Source organism: Vitis vinifera, chromosome 8, assembly GCF_030704535.1.
Source record: "Vitis vinifera cultivar Pinot Noir 40024 chromosome 8, ASM3070453v1".
Taxonomy (NCBI): domain Eukaryota; kingdom Viridiplantae; phylum Streptophyta; class Magnoliopsida; order Vitales; family Vitaceae; genus Vitis; species Vitis vinifera.
The window spans coordinates 4,177,973-4,200,864 of record NC_081812.1 but is presented as its reverse complement, the minus strand read 5'-3'; the positions used below and the strand labels follow the sequence as shown (position 1 = coordinate 4,200,864).

General features: G+C 35.9%; 1 protein-coding gene across 1 annotated transcript in view; it reads right to left on the bottom strand.

Annotated features, from left to right (window-relative positions):
• Positions 1-3,082: 3,082 nt before the first annotated feature.
• LOC100242784 (D-lactate dehydrogenase [cytochrome], mitochondrial) overlaps positions 3,083-22,892 on the bottom strand; it is a 43,238-nt gene continuing 23,428 nt past the window's right edge. The window contains exons 10-18 of the mRNA XM_002267285.5: positions 18,207-18,303; positions 11,804-11,878; positions 10,684-10,792; positions 9,566-9,675; positions 6,270-6,332; positions 5,712-5,791; positions 5,483-5,613; positions 3,951-3,994; positions 3,083-3,464 (exon numbers count right to left, since the gene is read on the bottom strand). Of these exons, the coding sequence (XP_002267321.1) occupies positions 3,345-3,464; positions 3,951-3,994; positions 5,483-5,613; positions 5,712-5,791; positions 6,270-6,332; positions 9,566-9,675; positions 10,684-10,792; positions 11,804-11,878; positions 18,207-18,303 (829 nt within the window). The 3' untranslated portion in view covers positions 3,083-3,344. The remainder of the gene's footprint in view (positions 3,465-3,950; positions 3,995-5,482; positions 5,614-5,711; positions 5,792-6,269; positions 6,333-9,565; positions 9,676-10,683; positions 10,793-11,803; positions 11,879-18,206; positions 18,304-22,892) is intronic.

Genomic DNA, 22,892 nt, shown 5'->3' with positions numbered 1-22,892 from the left:
TGAATAAAAGTTTAAAAAAAATACATTAATGGTATGCTTGTGTCGTGTTTATGTCGACACGTACACCCATTTACTAAGGGTTATATATATAAGCAATATTTTTCATATAGCTTCTAACTTTTAACATTTATTTTACGTAGTTTCAGACAATGAATAATTAAAATTTAGGTAATAAAATAATGCAAGACAATGCATAATTATAATGATGAGATATATAAAACTTTGTGTTACGATATACATTCTCGTAATATTTGATGTAAAAGTCTTTAAAAAAAATAAAAATTGAATGATGTTTCAAATTGTTGGTTAAAGTTTTAAGCTGATGCCTTGTAAAATAAAAGAATTAGAAAAATGAACGAGAAAAGAATAAATGATAATGCTCAGAGAAAATTATCATTTCATTTCATTAACAAATCTTCTGCTTTTATATAAAGTCAAGAAGAAATCTATATCAATATGGATGATCATCTACAAGTATTTAAAATTCAATATATTCTCATATTATAAAAATAAATAAATGATAATGTTAAGAAAAAAAATAGAATATTATTTCATTAGTTGGTCTCCTTTTATAAAAAATAAAAGAAGAAATTGACCTCAATATAGATGATAATCACAAGTTCTTACAATTTGATAAATTCTCATATTTTATAATAAATCGAACATTTTATAAAATTTATTTAATATTCATATTATACATATTTTTATTTTTAAATTTCATCTAATCTTTTTTTTTTCTTTTTTTTTTTGCCTAAAGCCATGGGCAATTTTTTACCCAACTTATAAATATTATTCCAAAATGATATAAAATTAAGGGATTGGGTTTGAGGCTCATGCTTGTGTCATGTTTATGTCAATTTGTATACCCATTTACTAAATGACCCAAAAAAAATTACTAGATGATAATGTTTATATCTATGAACGCAATGGTATCCCACCAATGCAATTGATATTGAAGAGACACCGTGCATTCATAGTTTTGTGGGGATTTTGATTTCAAGCCTCACATTGAAAACGGTGGAGCTTGTGTGTGGGACCACCACACTACTACATCTATATATGTAACGCTAAAATTAAATTTGATTAGTCATCAAATCAAAATTTTTCTTAGATACTATTATTATTGTACGATATTGGCCTTAAAGTCATCTTTTTCCACCATCACTTGTCAGACTTAGACTCATCCCTTGGTTTCAAATTTAAGAAGGTTTCACTTGAAACTCGATATTTTTAGCATCTTACAGATGAATACCATTACATAATCAATGTATGAATTGCTCTTTATGTGAGGTTGGATTATGCAAATGATGATCTTATTTCTAAGCAATGGTCGTATTCTATGAGCAATGATCGTCTGCTAAACATGACCTATCATTTTTTTTCTGATGTGTGATGATTGTAGCAATTTTACCATATTTGTGTGGCGGTTGATATATGAAGATGGTGTACCACTTCTTTTTTTTTTTCTTTTTTTCTTTTTTTATCACGTGACAAAAAGTATCAAATATTTTCTTAGATACTATTATTATCTTGGAAGATTGGCTTTAAGGTAATCTTTTTGCACCATCCCTTGTCACACCTTGTTATTGGTAAGAATGTGGTGTAAAGTGTAAAGCTATTGAAGGGAACTAGAAGCAGCCATAAATAAAGACGGATATTCGTTTCCCCCTCAAGAGAGATATTGCCTAGAGCTTTTGTTGTGAGTGTGGTAGGGTCATAAAAAACGGCTGTGACACAAATGGCAATGACTGCATCCACTAAGAAGGAATCTTGGGTCGACTTGTCCTCATCCTCACAAATGGAATCAAACTTAGATACCTTAACTCGCCCTCGTACTAAACAATGTCAATATGCATATCATATCATCTATTTTCGATATATCCCCATCTGATATTCTCGAGATATATCATAACATGCATGGCCCCGTCGGATATGAAATCCGATGCCATTTTTTTTGTAGACATCATGTATCGCCGTCGACCCATATGAGTCACGAGTCATGACATGGGATGGAGCTATACTGGCTAACCGATTTTTCACAAATTTTCGTGATTTTTTTACCCATTTTATCGTCTTAATCGCGTCAACTTAAGAGTTTTCTGAATAATCATTTTCGAGATATTTCGGGAAATATTTCGAATATCGGGCATATCTCAATCTTTCCAGATTTCGGATTTGACTCTTTTTTTCGCCAATAAATCGGGGATTATTTTGCTGCCACATCATAGAAACTTTCCTAACCTACACTATCAAAATCCCCCTCATCCTCTTCTTAATTACAAAAATATATAAGTATAATATTTTCTAATTACATTCTTTCATAGATCCTTATATTGAAATTAAATCAAAAACCAGTTCTTCCCGTAGATATATTCTTAATTTTTAACAAATAAACCGAAAGCAAGTTTCACAAAATTGATTGAAAAAAAAAAAAAAAACAAGGAAAAGCCTTTTTTGGTAAAATCGAAAAATTCATTCCTTTACATTATATTTAGTTCTCGAAAAATCTGAGAGAAAATGTAAGAGAAATAAAATACAAACAAAAAGTAGAAGTAAATAAAAAATGAAAAAAAAATTAAAAATCATAAATTATTTATATTTGTTACTTCAAAACTCATTTTATTTATTTTAACTCATTGATATAAAGATTAAATAATTTAAACATACATCAAATTTTAATTATATTTGATTTTTTTTTTATATTTTTTAATGAAAACTAAAGATGAAAAAATAATTTTCCTTTATATTTTTTTTCTTTCCTTAGTATTTTTAAGAACCAAACACAGCCACAGACAAGCCGCATATGGGCCCATACAGTGCACCTAATTTATACAACTTATAAGCTCTGTGATGTTCCGATGTGGGATGTGGTTATAAAGAAAAGGAAATTCTGCCTGGTGCATGGAGAGGATTTGAAAACAATTGTCACGACGTCATTTTTGTCACTGTTTTTTGTTTTTGGCTTCTGTTTTATAGCTCTGTTTGATAATTGTTTTCTCAAACAATTTTTAAAAACAAAATTTCATTTTTGTTTAATCTCAATGCTTATTCATATGAAGCTGCATTCTTACAGTCAATAATATGCAGAAATATCCCACAATATTATTACTTCAGTAAATACTAAAGAATTCTCAGTTATCAACCATGAACGCAACTAAACTCCTCAAAATCAATATCCTTATCAGAGATTGCCAAATTAGAGAAAGTCCAGGCCTCTGTTACTTCATGCATTTGGGAATGAAATTGAAACTACCAGTCTTGCTCATCTCTCAACTCGGCACAGTCCAGATTTTCGATTATTCTGCAACTACATTTCGAAACCGCATTGGGTGTGCAGAGAGCTCTTAAAAGCAAACATGAGGAGGGATGAGCTTTCCTGGGTTCATGATATTGTTGGGATCCAAAACTGTTTTTATTCTTTTCATCGTCTGCAAAGCCTCAATTCCAAGTTCTTCTTCAAGGTACTGAAAAGATAAAAGTGCATATTCAATCAGACTGATCATTATTTTCTGAACCAAGGGCTAGAAACAAAAAACCAAGACATTAGAACCCGAGAAGTAAATCAGATAAGCTAAGCTTGCGTGAAAAAACAGCCTAGGGCAGAAGTTCTTCAACTATAGTTAGTTTCTACACCTCAAGATGTGATTTTATCCCTAGAAAACGATGGGCCAATGCGCATTGCATCTATACTAAAACTTTACTTCCTAGTCTAAGCATTTCCCGATAGGACTTGTTGGATGATTTTTACACTTTAATCTGTGCTTTCCAAGCAAACACCTCAATAGGCCAGACTCAAAGCATGGAAAAAAAATGGTGTTCAATAGAATCAATACTAGATTATGGGTGGTGATAATGAACTTTTTTGGGCAACACATCAAGGAACGGTCTTCTGGATAAGAAACAGAAAAAGGGTACCAATGCACAATATAAGAAATATAAGAGTGGCCTACCTTCATTTTCCCTGTGCCAACACCATGTTCTCCAGTACATGTCCCTGCTTGGTCAAAATTACAAAAATCAAAATTACATTGTAGTAGACAAATAAAATCCTCACAAAAGGAAAGCTTTCAACCGTCTTCAAGAATTCTACACTATAATACTATATACCCATGTTTTGCAGAATCTTCCATTCAGAAAACAATTTATGATAAACCAATCAAGAATACAACATTTTTTTAATCACCAATGTCCTGAACTTATGCTGCGAACTAATAAATCAGTTGATTTCTTAAATTTTATTCCTGGTTGGGTGCATGAGATAGGCACTTTGGTATTGCAAAGCACGGTTTTGTGTGTTTGTTGGCTTCAATTTCCAATAAATAAATAATACTAGTAGCAAAATTTGAAAAACCATCAAAAGTCTAGTTGCTTATTTATACTTTTAGAGACAAACATCATAGGAATCCTTGTGAAAATTATGATGATGATGATGATGATGATGAGGAGGAAGAAGAAGAAGAAAAGGAAGAAAAGATGCTTGTGATAACTTTAAGTTCAGGCTGGCCTTGATCTATTCACAACACAGTTTAAGACTTTAAAGGATCCCAGACTTCCCCACAAACTATCTTTTAATGCTTTTAGGGCTAATTTTATCAAATGGAACAAACTTTACCAAAGTGCTGCAATATTTCCTAAATTGCAGAGCAGCCAGTCATATATGTCCAATGGAAGTTGTAATAAAAACATTAAGAAAAAAAGGGGGGGCCTCTGATGACTAATCTGACCTGAAAGTGCACACCGAGATCTAATGCTATATTACAACAAAATATCAGCCACTATATCATCAGATAAGTAATGGAAAATGACATTTTCCACTATAAATCCAATTAATTCTTTTAAATTTTTCATTGCCATTTAGCTTGGTCCTTGCTTAGTTTATGCTAGAATGTTCTAGTCCATTTCCGAGTAATTCTGATTCCAACTCTAGTTAACTAGTTTCTTTCTTGCATTTATCGTAGGTTTTCCTTGCAAATGTAAATCTTAAATAATAAGATTTACAAACTGATTGTCCATACACAAAGAATTGATATGATCTATAAAATCAGATTAGAAGGTTCATATTCAGATTCTCTAACTCCTAGTTCCATAATCCAATTCCAAGTTCATATTTGGAGAAAAAAAATTGATATTGTGATCTATAAACTGACTAGCAATTACATTAGCAAATAAGTCATATTCAGCAAATAAAAATAAGCAATATTTTGACAAATAAATATTACCTAGTAAAGTAGACTGATTTTAGAAGTAGAGTAGGAATTATGACTGAACTGGTAAATACAATCTCCCAACAATAGAGTTTACTGCAAACTATTTCTTCTTCATGACACAGTATTAATATCATTTTATTAGCTTTACTTGAAAAATCATGTCTTTTGATCCATCTCGACAATATCAAAAAGAAAAATCATACGATAAAAACCTGATTCATTCATTATCCAAATAAACAGAAATTCTTGTATGTGCTTCAAAACAGTGTGTATACCTTCCATCTTCAAGGCAGTACGGACCATGAAATGATTTAGTCTCTCTGCTTCCCGCCGATGTTCGTCATTGATGGGATCAAATAGAATTATTGTGTGGAAGTTCCCATCACCAGCATGAGCAACTACGGGGCTGTCATCATGAAACACAAAAAATAAATAGGCATTGGCATTACGATTTGGTAAGATTCAGCTTTCCGCTTACTAGGGAAGACGTGACAATAAACATACCAAATCAAGGAGGATGCATCCAACTGTTGCTTGGACTTCGAAATCAATTCCGCAAGGTGGGATAGAGGAACACAAACATCCTGCAAGAAAAACAAAATGGGTGAATAATGCCTCACATACAGAAAGGGAGCAAGAATGGCTCTGATTTAAAGTCATATTTCTTAGTTGGAGAAATTCAAGCTCAGTCAAATACATTAAAGATAAAGCATTTAGTGAAAAGTGAAAAACAGTAGAATTTTCTAAAAATCATGAACACTGACAAAATAAAAGATCACATTTAAACTGAATAGAGATGAATGTTTTAAAACCTGTTTGTTCCATGAATAGAACAAGAAAATATGAAAAAAGCTAACTTTTTTAAGCAACTAAGCATTTTCTGTTCTTCTCCTGGGAATTACATTTGGTGTGGTTCTTAGAGTATGTGAGAAAAGGAAAAGGAAAAAATAAAGAAGATCCTAGTTGTGCTTCAAAAGAGCAATAAAATTTTAGAATCAATAAGAAAAGAAGATAACATTTCGAGACAAAGAACAAAAACAAAATCCAATATGATAAACTAACCGAAATCATTGCTTCAAAACTAGGTTCCATTGCAAAGCATGCCCAGAGTGCCTCCTTCCTAATCTGAACATAAAAGAACCAATCTCACTTAAAACAAAATTTATTAGTGAACAAAAGGAAGGGCACAACCATCAAGTGTAACTTAGAAGATGCCCAAAATAGTAACTATTTGGATCAAGTCTATGGTTAAGGACCAAGAGAAGACATCAACCAACAAAACCTTCCTAATAGAATTATTTGGAGAAAAGTTACTGTAACTTTGGCTGATGTAAACTGAGTAACATACTGAAGCAGCAAGAGTGGACTTCACCACCATAAAGAATACCACACCCCTTCTGCAACTACCCTGGTATTCATTATAATGAGGTTTCAAGTCCGCAAGTGTAAATAGAAATTCAACCCTACAATCTTCTAATTACCACCATTGTCTAGCATTCTAGCTCACCCTCACCCCATTAATTGCTTAACAACAGTATCTTTTTTTCAAAGTCCATAGATATAAAATGCCTTTCAGATGAAAATTTGGGATTAGAACCAGAGGCCTCTGAAACGGTACAGCCTCAACTGAATAGCCATGATAAAGAACAATGAATCCTTAAAATAACATCCAGATGTATGCAACTCAAGAGTACAAAAACGTAACATGAATTCTTTAGCTGATGGGTTTCAATTATTCAGGGACTCTAGGATAATAGTTGCTTCAAGAGATGTTTAATGGTTAAATAAAGAAGTCCAGAAATAAAGTCCAGAAATAAACACTGAGTTACTGACCTTTTTCTAAATTTTTGAGGGATTAAAAGAGTAAATCATTGAGCAATACAAGTAAAAAATAGTTTTTATTTCATTTTCATCTCATAATATTTGTTTCTCGAAATTATCCTAATGGGTCAAATATTGTCTTTAGTCTTGACATCAACTAGATCCAGTATGACTACCTACCCAGAATAATACACAACATCATAAATAATGGGGAAGTATTCATTGAACCTCCACAATAAGTAAAACAAAATACCAACTGCATCTAGGATGATCTAATGGCCATAATAGACATTATTGTGGTGGTCCACCAAAAATTCATGAAACCATATTTTCTTCCAGAACAAAAACAGAATGTGATTTCTAATGAAAATGCACATCCAACCATAGCCTTGCTTCCAAATTCATACTGTGTCCAGTTCAACTCTAATTAATTAAAATACAAATAAAATTTGAGATAGAACAAAATGACACAAACCAGTACTTTTCATATCCGTCTTCAACCATGTTCATTTCATATTTTCTTACATTTTATGTATTAGAAAGTTATAAATAAATAAATAAACTTAACTTGCATTTCATTGATAATCAGTCAGAACATGGTTAGAAATAAAGAGATATATTCTCTTTGTAAAACACACACACACACATTCATCTGCTTAATCTAATCAATCACAACTGCAAATAAAAAGTGAGAATAAAATAAATGTATCTCATTTCTCGAAAATTGAAAAGGAAAAAAAGAAGAAAGAAAGAAAGACCTTTATCTTTTTAAAATACAAGCATTTGAGCTCAAATCTTGCAAATGAATCCACGGGATAGTTTGGAACTTGCTCTAAATATTTTGTGCTAAAAAAATTGAGACAAAGAATTGACTAAAATTCCACCACTGTTGACACAGTATGGTAGAGTATCAATTATATGCATCAGTGTAACCTCTTATGTATTGATGATAAGACATTTAATACTAAAGATTCTGAGTGATACCAGACTTGTTGCCAAATTTTGGATCATAAGCCCCCACAATTTTATTAACAAAGAGAGAGAAACAAAAATAAGGATGAGAAACCATTTGAAAAGCTAATGATAAAAAAAGTTAATAAAAAATTAATTTAAAAATACACAGAGTAAAGAAGGATAGCTAGTGTGATCAAGAAACCATTAGAAGACCCAAAAGGCTCCCAAGTTAGGTTGGGCAAATTGCCCCTCAAAGTAATCCCGCCAGATGCTCCCTTCTTGGCTAAAGTTTAATAGGTTAGTTGTTCTTTAAATCCACCTTGTTTCCTCTTCTAGACTCAAAACTCTAGCTACCAAATCCTTAGTTATATAATTATATCCTGAATCTCTCCATTAGTTGCATCTCCTCTCCCTCAACCATGAAAGTAACAAATTACAGGACAAACATGAAACCATAAGAAAGGTCTGGAGGTAGAGTTTGTTTTCTTACATCTCTCTGGGTCTCAATGATCAAGGTGTCTACAGATATACCTCTGAGTTCTATAGACAGCGAAAGGGAGTTGCAAGGCCCTATTGTCAAACAATGGACCCTGTGCTTAGGTGTACTACCAAGTTGAAGTTTAGGTCTTGGAAAACAAGGAGTTTACAAATATCCCTCTGAGATTCATGTACAGGGGCAGGGAGTCAACAAGATCCTATTGTCAAACAGTGGACCATCCTTCTAAGATCTACTACAAAATTGAAATTGATGATAGCACTTCCGACACTTCAGGCCAGATGGGTATTATTAGATCACTGAAGTACATTCAAATGTGGGCCAAACAAGCCTCATAGAAGGTGATCCTACCTCTTGATCATCATGCTAATATAAAGGTAATTCATACAGTTGATTGTCAGAATAGACAATACTCACTCTTTAGCCCCATTTTATAAAATGCTATCCATAAGTTCACATTCTGTAAATTGGAGATAAGAAAGAAAAAAAACAGGGGAAGGGAGCCTCTGAACTAAATTCCAATCATTTCCATGCTTTTTCCAGTGATGTTTTGGTATGGCATCCCTCAAGTGCCTGTTGCTGAAGTGCAAATATATTCATTAAGGTGGTCTTTATCCCTAACCTGTCATTCTAATAAAATTCTGTCATAAAAGGAAAAATGAAAAATGAAAAAAGAAAAAAGAAAAGAAAGAGACGGAACCTTCATTTCATTGACCAAGTTTTAATAATGACCAGAGAAAGCAGCTCATCATTTTCTCTTCATCATCAACAATATCAATAATGAACAATATAAAAAATAAATAAATGTAATTTAAAGTAAAGTGAATTAAAAAGGTGGCTCATGAAGATTCTACTCATCAGACAAAGATTTAGTATTATTAGATCAAAGTAGAAATTCCAAGGAATGAGTGACTTTTTTTTGGGATAACTTAAATTGTAAGTAAAAGAGGATGAGAAGCACCAAAAAAAAGGAAGTGAAAATACATGAAAAGATATATAAGAGGATAACTATAAGCCATAAACTTACTACCAGTAAAACAAAACTAAGAGAAGAAAAACCAGTGAACAACAATCAATAACCTTATACCTTCCAAAGTTCCTTTTTAGCTTGAGGATCTTCCGTAAAAACAAAATCTGAGCTATTGTGCTCAGAAGCAATTCTCTGAACGATTAGTGCTTGCTCGCGTGAATATGCTTCTAATAAAAAGAAAACAAGAAATGAAAGAACAGCAGTTACAACAGGAGAAAAACCAACAAAAAGTAAGCAATAGTTGTCTATTGGAGGATGTAATGCATCTGTAAGAAAAAGGACGGATGAGTAAGGTACAATGCATCTGTAAGAAAAAGGACAGATGAGTAAGGTACAAGGCATGGTATGCATTTTTTTTTTTTTGGTCTTAGCTGTAATTGTGGTGAGTGTTATAATGAGTGCACTAGTTACAATGTCAAGTGAATCCTTCTTCTTGGGGTTGCATAAAGTGGTCACATCTCAACCTAAATGTGCACTGGACTTAGAGAATGCAATTACAATAAACTGGACTTTGGTAAGTAACATTTCCAAAAGGAGATTTTTGTGGCATATTCCATTGGTATAGATTCTCTTAAATTCCTTCAGTAAAATGTTATGATAATACATATGATTACATTTCATCGAGGATATGCAAAAAAGGAGAGAAAGTGAAGAAAGGAAAGAGAATTGAAGTTGAGGAGAATATCTCCAACAAGCCCATATGCTCAAATGAATTGCATTGATTAAGTAGAAATAACAAGGTTAACCTCGCATTAGAGAATTACTACTATAGGCAGGTGAAATAAAATTAACAGTTAAATATGCTCTACCCTTGGTAGAAGTTTCCCAGTCCTCTCCTGTTCCATGAAACAATACCTTTGAAATAAAAAGAGAGCAGTAAAAAACCTTCTTTTTTTTAATCAACAAAACATCTTTTAATCAGATTAAGAGAAAGCCAGACCCTTGTGGAAGAGAACAAGAGAGAGTACCATCTAACTTAATAGTCTAAGATATTACGGCAGTAGGGTTGAGAATCCAAGGGGAAAGAAAAAGACAAAATGAAGTAAAACACTAAATCTTCAAATACCATGGGCCAATACATAAACTATTCCAAACTGACCCAATTTGACAACGTATTTTGCTGAAGCAAACGAACAAAACATGAGAAACAAAAAGAAAAAGGAATCATGTTTCACCTGTGCCTATAAATTCAAACATCAATGTGGGAGCTTCAGGCAAGCTCTTCCCATTAGCAATATTGATAGCTTTCACTTGAACTTCATCCAGTAACTCTACCCTTGAGACCTGATTGAGTATGAGAGACAGTATGAAAGTCAAGATGTATTCCCAATGCTATCCCATTTACATATCAACTTCACTAAATCTCAATTAAGCATCCAATTTATTGAAATCCATTTTGATCCTCATTTTCAATTTAGATCAAAACCAGGTGATGGATAATGCAAAATAAGCATATAAGAAAATGCATATCAACATGCTATTTTAGACTTTAATTCAAATTAAAATCAAGATCTATATATATGTGTACCAGCATTACAACTTCAAGCAAAATTTTAAAATGTTATTTAATTTTGACAGGTCAAAACATGTCAGTTAACAATTAGAAGCAGAAGACCCCACACCACATAGATGAGGAAGAAATGTATAGATTTGGGCTTAGGGCTAATATGATTGGAAAAAGAAGCAACTATTGTTTGATGCCTCACAAACTAATGATCCTTCTTGCCATTTATTACCATCACATCTTGAATAGAATCCAACAAGATAGCAGCCATTTCCTGCTTCTAATCATGGTTTTTTCTTTTTCCTATCATTTCTTATTTTTCATTATTTTTTTTAAACTGCGTCATTATTTACAGTCAGTCACAACATAGCATCCTATACCAAGTTGTATCGGAGCCAGGAGATACTAATACTTGAAAACCATGATTCAGAATCATAATGTAGTGGCAATGGAACTATAAGAACCCTCATTGTCACAATATGATCGATATTTTCACCCCAAAAAAGAAATAGATACATCCAAACAAAACTAAGACCCATAAAACAATTAGCACAAATGGTATCTAGGAAAAGACTACGCCATTTTTCATAAGAATTAGAATGGTTATATGATGAGAAGAAACCCATTCCCAAGTTATAAAAATGAGACAGGAACGAAAAAAAAAAAAGGGGGAAAACAAAACAAAACAAAATTATATATAAATTTGTAAGGGGAGGAAAAGGCAAGAAATAATTATAATAATAATAACTAAAAAATTAAAAATAAAATAATACTTCCAGATGAACTCCAACCTGAATTCCAGATAACATAGTGGCAATAGCAACATCTGCTGCATCCTTAATCGTAGGGAAATTACACATTGCAACCTGTAATTTTAGCCAACTTCATCAGATTTACATTTCTCCTGTGGGCTTAACATAATTGCAATTAAGTATTAATGAAAATACAAGAGTTAATCAATTGAGAGAAAAAAAAATGCCCCTTCAAGTGAGAGATAATTGTGAGGAAAATAAATGGTGCATGAGTTAGTTTGATTTACATTATTGATCAATTCCCTAATAGCTAAAGCTTTTGAGGCAAGTGGCAATTGAACATGTTATTAGAGAGTTGTACTTAGAGATCTTGTTCTTGGGTTCAAGCCTCTCTAAAAGCATTTGTTTATTCACGAGTGTTCTTATCAGTTTGTTTCTCTCCACTCGTAAAATGGTTCCACAGGTGAGGGGATAGTGGTTTGATATATATTGTTAGCCTATTCCCTGATGGCTTCAGGGGGAATATTATGTCACTACAAATTTGTATCAGTATTGGGGCCAAGAGTACTTTCAGGAAATAAAATAAGGAAAATAAGATTATTAACCAGATTTAGTGGTAAGATTCCTCTCTCCTTTTTCTCACTGTCTCCTCAATTCACTTACAAACTATACATGGCAAGTGTCAGACATTGAGCAAGTGATCCATGCAATGGGAGAACTAAGAGGTCTATATTACCATGACCGTATGAGAAAAACATTTGTAGACTAAGGTGCTATTTTTTTTTCAACGAATTGCTAAAAGCAATTTGCTTTAAGACTTCATATCAATTTTTTTACAAGTTTTATTAGATTTATCACTTATTTTCTAATATTTTTAACCAAATAGGAAAAGCCAAAATAGTTGGCTTTTCTCTTAATGAAAAACATTTACCTTTTTGAGGATTTTTAGAACCCTTCTCTACTCATCAATAGCGCCTTCTCTCATCTTCAAGCTCCAGTCCTTTGACTTTACCCACATCCACCACCAAATCCCTTCTCACCTTTACCCATGTCCCCATTCCTTAATTCCAAACCCACCATCTGCACCACTACAAACCTAATCACTCTTCATCCCATTCATAAATTCTGGACTGCTTGGAGTGTGTCTTTTCGCAATTGGACTGCAAGTTTTACTCCATTTATATCTAATGATGAGGAAGGTCCGCTACTTTGTCCCTCAAGGGACGTGGAGCGAGGTTGTGGACGAGAGTTTTTCCATTTTCCAAAGCCTTCCACCCGAATTGGAGGGGTGGTATTTACATGTTTGGTTGTGGATATTGTGTTGTCGGTTGTGAAGTGTGTTTCTATGAGTCAAGGTAAAGGTGGGCAGGAGGGTACTAGATTTGGTGGAGTAGTTCAAGGTTTGGGGAAGGGTGCTTGATCTTGTGTCTCTAAATTGTGTACAAATTTGTTTGGTTGTTGAGAAAATATAGGAAGAGGAGAACTCTCTTGCCTCCTCCAAGGATGCTTGGGTAGCTCAGTTATGGGATCAGTCCGGGAATTTGGGTCATTGGAACCCTGTATTCACAAGACTTAACAATGATTGAGAGATGGAAGAGGTGGAAACTTTTTTCAGTAGATTACATGGTCATGTGCTTAGAAGGGGTGATGAGGATGTCATGTTTTGGAGGGTTTCAAAGAAAGGTTTCTTTACAGTTAAGTCTTTCTTCTCATCCATAGTTCCATGCATCGGTAGAGAGTTCCCTTCAAGCTTAGTTTGGAATCCTTGGGTTCCAAAGAGAGTCAGCTTTTTTGCTTGGGAGTCTATTTGGGGAAGAATTCTAACTATGGATCAACTAAAAAGGAGGGGTTGGGTCTTACCAAGTAGGTGCTATTTGTGTAAGATGAAGAATCAGCAAATCATGTGCTTATTCATTATCCCAAGGCAGCTATGATTTGGCACCTTATTTTTGCTCTTTTTGGTGTTCATTGGGTTTTGCCCAATTCTATCAAGGAAACCATTCTTTGTTGGAACGGCACCTTTGTTGGAAAGAAAAGAAAAAGGCGTGGAATGCAACCCCTTTATGTTTATTTTGGACTTTGTTGAATCTAATGAATTTATAGTGTACAATCTTTCCTTTTTAATATAGGTCACATGTATGGTAGTTAGGACTCCTAGTCTTGTATATATATATTTTCTTAATTGTAAGTAGACACAATGAATGAGAATCAAGGTTTTCTTCTCTCTCTCTCTTAACATGGTATCAGAGCCAAGGGAGAAAACCTAATTCTTTCCAGTTTCCTCGTGTCATCAATTCCGGTCACCTTCCTGTGACCGTGTTTCATTCCGGTCACCTTCCCCAGACCCCAAAGCTTTCCGGTCGGTCGAATCGTCGTCAGAAAACATTCACCGCCGGCGACTTTTCCTGCGAACTTTTCCGGCGATGTCTTTTTCCCACACCGCAAGGAGCGCCTAGAGGAGATCCCCAATTTTTCCCAAAGCACCGGAGCCAGAAAACCACCCACGCGCCGGCCACGCGCGTTTTTCCGGCCAGCGACTACATCTCACGCACCGGCGCGTGAGGGCGCATGAGCCACTTTCCGGCGACGCGCTTCCTCCTCCAGCCTCGCCTGACGCCGACTAGCCACCCTTCATACCTGTTTCTGCCATACGAGCCCTGCACGTGCCTCTTTTGGGGTTTTTTTGCCTCCGCCGGCCCTCCGAACAGTTTTTCCAACGTCCTCCGGCTATTTTTTTCTCAACCCCAATCCCTGCACGTGCCTTAGGAAGTGTTCTTCTACCTTTCCGGTGGTACCACGGTTGTTTTTCTTTTCCATTTGGTCTCTCACACGGGCGATTCTTCGGTTTTTCCTTCTTCAGCCGCATCTGAAGCCGTATTAGGGCTCTCTTCAATCCAAATATACTTCATTCTCCAGATAAGTGGATATGGCTACTAAAACTTCCATTTTTTTCCTCTGTCATATCTGGATCTCCTATGATTACTTCGGAGAAATTGGTTGGCAGTGAAAATTATCTTTCTTGATCTGCCTCTGTTGAACTTTGGTTTATGGGACAAGGATATGAGGATCACTTGGTTACACAGGAGGCAGATATCCCTGAGGTTGAGCGCGTACAGTGGAGAAAGATAGATGCCCAGTTATGTAGTGTATTATGTCAATCCGTTGATCCCAAGATCCTTCTTCATCTTCGGGCCTACAAAACTTGTTTTAAATTTTGGACTCAGGCCAAAGGATTATACACGAATGATATCCAGCGTCTTTATAAGGTGGCTTCTGCTATTGTCCATATCAGCCAACAGGACTTGGATCTATCTACTTATATTGGCCAGATTGCCTCTCTTAAGGAGGAGTTCTTGACTGTGATGCCTCTTACTCCTGATGTTGGGGCTCAACAAACACAGCTTGATAAGTTATTCATGGTCCTTACTCTTATTGGCCTCCGTCCGGATCTTGAGCCTGTCCGCGATCAAATTCTTGGTAGTTCATCAGTTCCGTCCTTGGATGATGTGTTTGCTCGCCTCCTTCGTATCTCGTCCACTCAGACTTTGCCATCTGATAGCATTTCAGATTCTTCTGTGTTAGTTTCTCACACTACCTCTCGAGGAGGACGCAGTGGTAACCGAGGTAGAGGCCAACGTCCTCATTGCACCTATTGCAATAAAGTTGGCCACACTCGCGATCGTTGCTATCAGTTACATGGACGGCCTCCTCGCACTGCCCATGTGGCCCAGTCCTCTGATTCTCAGCTGCCTCAACCTCCGAGCTCCTCCGCATCTCAGACATCTCAGGCTTCTGTTGCCTCTGTTGCCCAGCCTGGTAATGCTTCTGCCTACCTTACCCACACATCTTCTCTTAGACCCTGGATTCTAGATTCTGGAGTTTCTGATCACCTATCTGGTAATAAGGATCTTTTCTCCTCTATTACTACTACCTCTGATTTACCTACTGTTACCTTAGCTAATGGTTCTCAAACTGTAGCTAAAGGTATTGGTTTGGCCCTTCCTCTGCCTTCTCTACCTCTCACTTCTGTCCTTTATACTCCTGAATGTCCTTTTAATCTTATTTCCATCAGCAAAATCACTCGTACTCTTAATTGCTCTATTACCTTTTCTGATAAATTTGTGACCTTGCAGGACCGGAGTACGGGGAAGAACGGGAGGTACCTGGTGGAGCGAGAGGGCTCGTAGTAAGGTATGGATACAAGGAGTGGGGAAACATGGGATGTTTCGGGAACCCAAAAGTTGTATCTGGTTTTATCCTCTGTAATATTCTCTATTGTATAGTGGAATTATTCTCTCTCATCCGTGGACGTAGGCATGGTTGGCCGAACCACGTTAAAATCTCGTGTACCGTATGTGTGATTGTTTTATCTTTGTGTTCTTGAACTAACATTGTTGGCATCAAAGCTTTCGCTGGCACTACAATTGGTATCAGAGCTTGGGTTGAAGATTTCTGGAAGAGTAAAAAATCACAAAGCACACAAGATGAAAACAAAAGGAATTTTCACTGAAGGTGGAGTCAATTGCTCTTTCGTGGTGATATGATACAAAAAGGTTTGTGTCATGGAGAGATTGAAGATTAACTTCATGTAATTTGGTCCAAGGTGGAGATTGTTGGGAATTGTCCCAAATTCCTAATTAGTAAATATTCCTTTTTGTAAAGAATATTGTATAGAATATTTCTAGGTTGATATATTATTGTAATATTAGACTTCCTTATAGAATAAGGAAGGTTGTTGGAAATATCTCTATAAATATTCTAGGTCATGAGGGGAAAAAGTTATGAGATGAAGATGGGCCTATAGAGACTGTACGAGGTGGATAGAGATGTGAGGAAGAACGGGAGGTACCTGGTGGAGCGAGAGGGCTCGTAGTAAGGTATGGATACAAGGAGTGGGGAAACATGGGATGTTTCGGGAACCCAATAGTTGTATCTGGTTCTATCCTCTGTAATATTCTCTATTGTATAGTGGAATTATTCTCTCTCATCCGTGGATGTAGGCATGGTTAGCCGAACCACGTTAAAACCTCATGTACCGTATGTGTGATTGTTTTATCTTTGTGTTGAACTAACATTGTTGGCATCAAAGCTTTCGCTGGCACTACAAGATAGACGTTCCACTTCAGGGTAATGTGTTTTTATTGGAGGTAATCTAATATCTTGGAAGAGTAAGAAACAAGATGTAGTGGCCAGATCTAGTGCTGAAGCTGAGTATCGAGCTATGGCTTTGGCAACATGTGAACTCATATGGTTGAGACATCTTCTTCGAGAGTTGAGATTTGGAAAGGATGAACAAATGAAACTCATCTGTGATAACCAGGCCGCATTACATATTGCATCCAATCCAGTCTTTCATGAAAGGACCAAACATATTGAAGTTGACTGTCACTTCATTAGAGAGAAGATCGCATCAGGATGTGTTGCTACAAGTTTTGTTAATTCAAATGATCAACTAGCAGGCATCTTCACTAAATCTCTCAGAGGTCCTAGGATTAAATACATTTGTAACAAGCTTGGTGCATATGACGTATATGCTCCAGCTTGAGGGGGAGTGTTGAATATAATGAATTTATAGTGTGCAATCTTTCCTTTTTAATATAGGTCACATGTATGGTAGTTAGGACTCCTAGCCTTGTATATATATATTTTCTTAATTGTAAGTAGACACAATGAATGAGAATCAAGGTTTTCTTCTCTCTCTCTCTTAACAGACTTTATGGAAGGAAAGAAATAGAAGAATCTTTGAAGATACTGAATTAGCGGATCAAGCTATTTTAAGGTCTATATTGTACACGTTTTCGGATTGGGTTAGGGTGCATGTAGATTGTACTTCATGGTCCATTTTTTATTTCATTGATTGGTTGGGTTGTAAGTAAGGGGTTTTTTTTCTTTTTTCTTCTTCCTTTGGCCTTGTTGCCTTGTATACTTCGTGTATACTTTCAGGTGTACTTCGGGCTTTTTTAATACAATTGCTTTTACTTATCAAAAAAATATATATAGGAAGAGGAGAGAAACCAATACTTTGTTGTTTGGAAGCTAATGTTTGAGTTAAAATTATTTTTTTTAAGGTGGATCATAATAAATTACTTATTCATACTTTAAGTATTAAAAATTAATAAAATATTTTTTATGATTTTGAGATTTTTTTGAAATATGTTAAATTACCTTTTAGTCAAATAAGAATTAATATAAAAATTATTTTTCTTAATGCATTAAGGCATTTATTTTAAGCATGTAAAAAATAAACAACTTAATACTTAACAAAATAAAATATTTAAAAAAAAAACACCTTGATACTTAAGACTATTAAGTAAGAAAAAACAAAAAAACAAACAAACAAACAAACACTACTTAAGTTTAATACCGTTAACATAAGAAACAAACACATCAGATAGTGGATTGAAGTTGAATTCAATATAACGCCAAAAAACAGTAAAGTTACCACTGAATACTGTGGAATTTTCTGAAGCCTTAGGGTTACTTCAGTTATTACACCCAAGGTTCCTTCGCTTCCAATCACCAAGCGGGTCAAATCATACCTGAGATATGCATGTTATTTAATAAGGTCAAAAGTGTAATCTGGTTAAAACAACTAGTTCCCCATTTATATACCATTTAACAAAACATGTGTAAAACAGCACATCACAGCAAATTCTATTCGAGTGAATATTCATGCCTTGAACATGTCTACCATGGCTAGCCTTTATTAGCTCATTGCCAAACATAGAAAATCTTAGTAACCCAAAAAATTCAAAAAACATAAAAATTTTGATGCAAGCAAAATATGAGATAAACTGGAAAACTGGAAAACTGGAAAACTGAAAAACAAAGTAAGGAGAGCCATACATATTAAAGGTAAAGACAACAAACTTAAATACCATAAGAGAAAACAATAACATCAAAAAAATACAATTTGGACCAACTCATACTTAATGCATTTCTCTCATTAAACTCCCTGTGGAGATCAGAGATCTTATTGATAGTTTTCTAATAATACAAATGACCTTCACAAGGAATAACTAACAATGATTTAAGTATTGAGATCATATAGAAATTCCCAACCTAAGCCAAATCCAGTAAAATATTACCTAAAAAGAAACAAGTGTAATGCAAGAGAGTTGTAAGGACCACCACCATTCCACAAGCAATTTTGCTCAGCAAATAATTAATTAAATATAATAACTTTAATTATTAATCAGTGTGAAAATGTATTAACAAATAGGAAAGATCACTGGGTGGAGACTACATCCTGTATACTTTAATTATCTCTGCCACTCCCCTCAAACTCACACAAAATCAAGGTGCTGCCTCCATCAATCACATCACCCCCTCTCCCATATACATTAAAGGATAAAGCTCAGTGTTGACATGTCACTTAGCTATTAAAAGCATGCATGATTTCCAAGTGAAATGTTGAAATGCTAATAAATTAAGCACCTCAAATCTTGCTTCACTTGTCTTTGAGAATTTCTAGATGATTAAACAAAAGGAGAAAACACCAAAACCCGGTGCCCTCAAAGTATACAGGGAGTATACACACCATCTTCCCTAACTAGGAGCCTATCCAATCTACAAAACTTACAAGAGAAGAATGACTCTCTACTAAGGAACCCCTGACCCAAGACCAAAGATTATATACAAAAGAATTTTTCAACCTTTGAAGCGAGAGATCCTCATTCCCAAACGCTAGCCTATTTTTCTCCTTCCAAACTGACCAAAATATACATAAAGGGGCCATTTGCCAAGCCCTCTTGCGCCTTTTCCCCACAAACCTTCCATTCCATCCAAGAAGGGTTGCCTTCACCGTACACAAAAGAGTCCAATATACACCAAAAAGGGAGAAGAGAAGGTTCCACAAGACCCGCATCTTGACACAATGAAGTAAGAGATGATTAAGACACCAAGGCTCTCCTATAGCTGATATTGTTCAAAAAACACAAGACTCACTCCCCTAAAATCTTAATTGCTAATAGATATTAATGACAGTGAATACCTCTACACTCTTATCCCAAATGATGTTTACCTTTCTCAAATCTAAAATAATGAATTATTCATTTCTGAATCAATTTATTAAGTCTGAATAAAATTAATTATCTTTTTACCCTGGAAAAAACACAGAAAAATTCATTCCACTTCCAGTCAGCTCCTTCTTTAATGTTATCTCTGCGTCTACCAATTTGGTTCTTTTTATTCCTGAAATTTTCATTGGGAAATCCAAAACCCCAGCAATGACTTGCTTCAACCAAGAAGACTATACAAAGCTCTTGGCCCGAAATGGTGTTGTCATGGACAGGGTAAGTGGGGCGCCTATAGATCATGTTTTTTACATTGCCCCTCAGCCTTGGCATTATGGTGTATTTTGTTCAAATTTGTGGAGATTGATTGAATACCATCTGGAAGGGTGAAGAAGATGTTGATTATATCCTTGAGAAGTTTTGAGGGACATCCTTGAGGTAGGACTCTTTGGCACATTGCTAGCCTCACTTTAATTTGGACTATTTAGCGAGAAAGGAATGCAAGAACTGTTTAAGATAGATGGTCCTTAGAAGGAGTTTGGGACTGGTTTTACTTCTCTTCTTCCTTGTGGACTTCCACTAATGAAGCTTGTGCAGGCATTCCTGTGAACCTCATTCTATTAGACTGAAACAAAGTTTGTAGAATCACAAGATGGACCAAGGAAAAAAAAATTTGTGTGGCTATCACCTTCAATGGGTTTTGTTAGACTAAATTTTGATGGGCATTTTCTAGGCAACTTTGGCCAACTAGAGATTGAAGCATTGCTTAGAGACCACTTTGGCATAGTGGTGAGAGCATTCTCTAAGCCTGCAAGCCAAGGTTCAGTCATTGAGGCAGAGATTCTAGCTGCTTTGGAGGGTTATTGTTGGTGAAAGCTTTGAGCCTCTCCAATATCCTAGTAGAAGGAGATTATGCTATTGGAGGTTGTGCAAGTTTGATGAGTGGTTGCACCAAGTTATTTATATCTCTTTAGAGTAGGACTGTTCCTTCTCTTGGGCTCCTCAATTACTCAATCATATTGTTAAATATAATGTATTTATAGTATATTATCTTTCCTTGTTAATATAGGTCACATGTATGGTAGTTAGGACTCCTAGCCTTGTATATATATATCTCTCAATTGTAAGTAGAAATTACATGAATGAGAAATAAGTTTTTTTTCCTTTCTCTCTCTCAACATGGTATCAGAGCCAAGGAAGAAAACCTAATTCTTTCCTATTTCCCGTGTCATCAACTCCGGGAAACCTTCCGGTGACCGTGTTTCATTCCGGTCTTTTCTGATAAATTTGTGACCTTGCAGGACCGGAGTACGGGGAAGACGATTGGCATAGGACGTGAGTCTCAAGGCCTCTATCACCTCACCTCAGATTCATCTCCTGCAGTTTGCATTCCCACCTGATGCTATGCCCTCTCGACCCCTTCAGGTTTATCATCGTCGCCCTCGTGTCGTTGCTCCTCTCCCTATTCCTGAGGCACCTGCTGACTCACTTCCTATCCCTTCGGCTTCACCTGCCTCGGCTCTGCCTTCTCCTAATGACTTACCCATTACTGTTCGGAAAGGTACTCGCTCTACTCGTAATCCTCATCCTATTTACAATTTTTTGAGTTATCATCGATTATCTTCACCCTATTCTGCTTTTGTTTCTGCTATATCCTCTGTTTCTCTTCCAAAGAGCACCCATGAAGCTCTTTCCCATCCAGGCTGGCGACAGGCAATGGTGGATGAAATGACTGCTCTGCACTCTAATGGCACTTGGGATCTTGTTGTTTTACCCTCTGGTAAATCTACAGTTGGTTGTCGTTGGGTCTATGCAGTTAAGGTTGGTCCTGATGGTCAGGTTGATCGCCTTAAGGCCCGCTTAGTTGCTAAAGGCTATACTCAAGTTTATGGTTCTGATTATGGTGACACATTCTCCCCTGTTGCCAAGATTGCTTCTGTCCGCTTGCTTCTCTCCATGGCTGCTATGTGTTCTTGGCCTCTTTATCAGTTGGATATTAAAAATGCCTTCCTCCATGGTGATCTTGCCGAGGAAGTTTATATGGAGCAACCTCCTGGTTTTGTTGCTCAGGGGGAGTCTGGTTTAGTGTGCAGGTTACGCCGTTCTCTATATGGCTTGAAACAATCTCTTCGAGCATGGTTTAGCCGTTTTAGTTCTGTTGTTCAAGAGTTTGGCATGCTTCGCAGTACAGCAGACCATTCAGTTTTTTATCATCATAACTCCTTGGGGCAATGTATTTATCTGGTTGTTTATGTGGACGACATCGTCATTACAGGCAGTGATCAGGATGGTATTCAGAAACTAAAGCAACATCTTTTTACCCACTTTCAGACCAAAGACTTGGGGAAACTCAAGTATTTCTTGGGAATTGAGATAGCTCAATCCAGTTCTGGTGTGGTCCTTTCCCAAAGGAAGTATGCTTTAGACATCCTGGAAGAAACCGGTATGTTAGACTGTAAACCGGTAGACACACCTATGGACCCGAATGTCAAACTTGTACTAGGACAGGGGGAGCCTTTAGGAGACCCCGGGAGATATCGACGGCTCGTAGGTAAATTGAACTATCTCACCATTACTCGTCCAGACATTTCTTTTCCTGTGAGTGTTGTTAGTCAATTCCTACAGTCACCATGTGATAGCCATTGGGATGCCGTGATCCGTATTCTTCGATATATCAAAAGTACACCAGGCCAAGGTGTATTGTACGAGAACAGAGGTCATACTCAAGTTGTTGGTTACACAGATGCAGATTGGGCTGGCTCACCCACAGATAAACGTTCCACTTCAGGGTACTGTGTTTTTATTGGAGGTAATCTAATATCTTGGAAGAGTAAGAAACAAGATGTAGTGGTCAGATCTAGCGCTGAAGCCGAGTATCGAGCTATGGCTTTGGCAACATGTGAACTCATATGGTTGAGACATCTTCTTCAAGAGTTGAGATTTGGAAAGGATGAACAGATGAAACTCATCTGTGATAACCAGGCCGCATTACATATTGCATCCAATCCAGTCTTTCATGAAAGGACCAAGCATATTGAAGTTGGCTGTCATTTCATTAGAGAGAAGATCGCATCAGGATGTGTTGCTACAAGTTTTGTCAATTCAAATGATCA